General features: G+C 45.3%; 1 protein-coding gene across 1 annotated transcript; it reads left to right on the top strand.

Moving 5' to 3' along the window:
- The first annotated feature begins 1,962 nt into the window (after positions 1–1,962).
- On the top strand, positions 1,963–2,635 carry LOC146808626 (CCAAT/enhancer-binding protein gamma-like). The gene has a single exon (XM_085620650.1). The coding sequence runs from the start codon at positions 2,135–2,137 to the stop codon at positions 2,633–2,635; it is 501 nt and encodes a 166-aa protein (XP_085476776.1). The 5' UTR covers positions 1,963–2,134.
- Positions 2,636–2,971: the final 336 nt, after the last annotated feature.

The following is a 2,971-nucleotide window of genomic DNA, read 5'->3' as shown; positions in this document are numbered from 1 at the left end:
AACTCTGAAGCGCCACTTGAACTTAACCCCTTGCGCATCGTTTTGGAACTCACATTAGGGATCCTGACAGTACCCCCCACCAAGGATGATCCTCCCACTCTGGGCTTGGTTGGATTGCGCTGATAAAAAAGTTTTATTAGTCTAGGAGCATGAACATCTGAATCTAATTCCCAGGACCGCTCCTCTGGACCGTAGCCTTTCCAATCAACCAGATAATACAGTTTTCCTCTAACTAATTTTGAGTCCAGAATTTCTTTTACCTCAAACTCCACTCCTGTATCTAGCTGAATTGGGTTTGGAATCGATTCTTTTCTCAAATTAGGAACTGCCTTCTTCAAGAGGGAAACGTGAAACACTGGGTGAATTTTGAATTTGGAGGGCAAGGTCAATTTATAGGTCACTGGATTAATCTGCTCTGCAATAGGGTAAGGACCGATAAATCGTGGCTGGAATTTTCGGTTCCCTTTTAGTCTTAAATTTTTTGTATTCAACCAGACTTTATCTCCAATTTCTAATGGAGGAGGTTTCTTTCTTTTCTTATCTGCGTACTTCTTATACCTTTCCTTAGCCTGTTCTAGATTCTTTGATGCTAATTCATGTACTGAATTTAAATGAGTCACCAAATCCTTGACTGCTGACACTGAGAGCTCCACATCTTGTACTGCGGAATTTGGATGTCTACCATAGTTTAAATAGAGCGGAGAATACCCAGTGGACACAATCTTCGCGTTATGAGCGAATTCAGCTGTCCACAAGTAGTCCGGCCATTCTCCATCCTGTTTCAACGAGAACAACCGCAAATATTGCTCCAATTCCTGGTTCACTCTTTCCATTTGTCCATCCGTCTCCGGATGTAAAAGGGTGGAAAAACGAGTTTCTACTCCTAACCCTTTCATACAGAAATGCGGCAGAAACATTACGTTAGACACTGGCATTGATAATCCCTTAAAGCATTAGAATGGACAAAAATCAAAGTAACTAAAATGATTGAGAACAGGAGCCACTATCATGTAGTAGTTCCAGAAACCAGCAAAGCACAATACATTAGGGATAATAAGGACAGTCATTCCAACAAGTCATGGAACCCACCATAATTTCTACAACAAAGCTAAACAGCCAAAATAATATGAAATAGAAGTACAACACTCATGGTGTACAATACAGTATAGTAATGGACCATGTTCCCCACACAATCGATGCTTAAACTGAACACCCAATGTTGAAAATCATATTGCAGACAATATATTGGGTGTGCATTTATAAAGGTAAGACGGAGAATATAAAGGCCACACAAGTCCAAAATAACAGAGAGATTACCTTAAAACAGTTGTCTGTCTCTAAGCAACGATATACACATAAGGACAGCAATTGAAGACCTTACGTCGTATTAACTAGGGCCACACATTATTTAGAGAAAGTAGTGTAATTCCCTATCAGTGTTAAGGCCCTGAGTTGAGGAGCGTAAAGTACAAATCCATCTAGCCTCCAATTGTCTCAGCATGAGTGCCCTGTCTCCACCCCTACTGTTACTTGTAACGGTTTCAATACCATGGAATTTGAACCGAGCCCGGTCCACACCCACTATGCACTCATGCGAGACAAGGGCATAAGAAAGGTCCCCATTTAAGGCAGCTCTGCGATGTTCCTGTTTTCGAATCTTCAGTTGTCTGGTCGTGCTGCCTACGTAGATTTTACCACAGCCACAAATAATGACATAGACGGCAGTTGATGAAATGTACAATCCTATGTTTAGCATTGCTATTATAGCTAAACATTGATGTTTTGTTGCATCCCAAATGACAGATATTACATGTGCTACATACATAGAATCCAGTAGGTTTGCTTAACCATGAGTGTTGTTTAGTGATCTCCTGTAGTGTGTAGCTAGGGCATAATACATCCCTGATTGTTCTACTGCGTCTGAATGTCATGGAGGGTTTTTCAGTAATCATGTTACAGTGCAGCGGCACGGACCGGGTACCTCTTCTCCATGGGACTAGTACCAGGGACCCGGAGTGGGATCTCACACCTCAGGCTAAATCCAACATATAAAGGGTGTCTTGCCCACTGAAATCAATCCTGTTTCCCAGGAGGCCCAGACTGCCACAATTGGGGATCAGGAGAGCTGGCTCCGATGAGCAAGGCACCGCCAGCCCACGGCGCCCCTGAACAGAACGGGCTGGGTGTCCTGCACGGGACCCCTTGCCTGGTTCAACAGGCTTCTCAGCTGGTGCCTGCCAGTCCTGGCGGAATGGGGGGTGGTGGTGGTTGCAGCAGCAGTAGCAGTGGAGGGGGCAGTGGTGGAGGAAAGGCCCAGGCACCAAGCAAGCAATGCAAGAAAGGTGCTCGTATGGATCGGGCCAGCGACGAGTATCGCCAGCGGCGTGAGCGCAACAACATGGCTGTGAAGAAAAGCCGCTTAAAGAGCAAGCAGAAAGCCCAGGACACCCTGCAGCGGGTCACCCAGCTCAAAGAGGAGAACGAGCATCTTGAAGCCAAGATAAAGCTGTTGACCAAGGAGCTGAGTGTCCTAAAGGGCCTCTTCTTCGAGCATGCCCACAACTTAGCCGACAATGTGCCACCTGCAGGAGTGGAGGAGACCCCACCACCTAACCCAGAGAGTGCTGCCCAGTAGCTAATGTTCTCGACCACAGGATATTTTAGACAGACTTGGCCCCCTTGGACACTCTTCACTCACAGCAAAGTACCAACTAGAAACATGGGCCTGCAAAAATCTTTTGAAGAATGCATACCTCTGTGGATTATTTTACTCCATGGAGCATGTATGGACAGAGGTATCTTCAAAAGAAGATGTCATAAACCTCCAGGTAGCACCGCAGTCCCTCAGAGTAGCAATGTACATCAGCTGTAACAACGCATCTCCAAAGGAGCCTACCACACAGCATACAAACTGTAAAGTCACCAAACCAGTCTATCAGAAGCCAATACGTAGCAGTAGTCCACTACACAG

The sequence above is a fragment of the Triturus cristatus genome, chromosome 8 (assembly GCF_964204655.1).
Source record: "Triturus cristatus chromosome 8, aTriCri1.1, whole genome shotgun sequence".
Taxonomy (NCBI): domain Eukaryota; kingdom Metazoa; phylum Chordata; class Amphibia; order Caudata; family Salamandridae; genus Triturus; species Triturus cristatus.
Note: the sequence above shows the minus strand (reverse complement) of the source record. Positions and strands in the feature narration are given on the sequence as shown.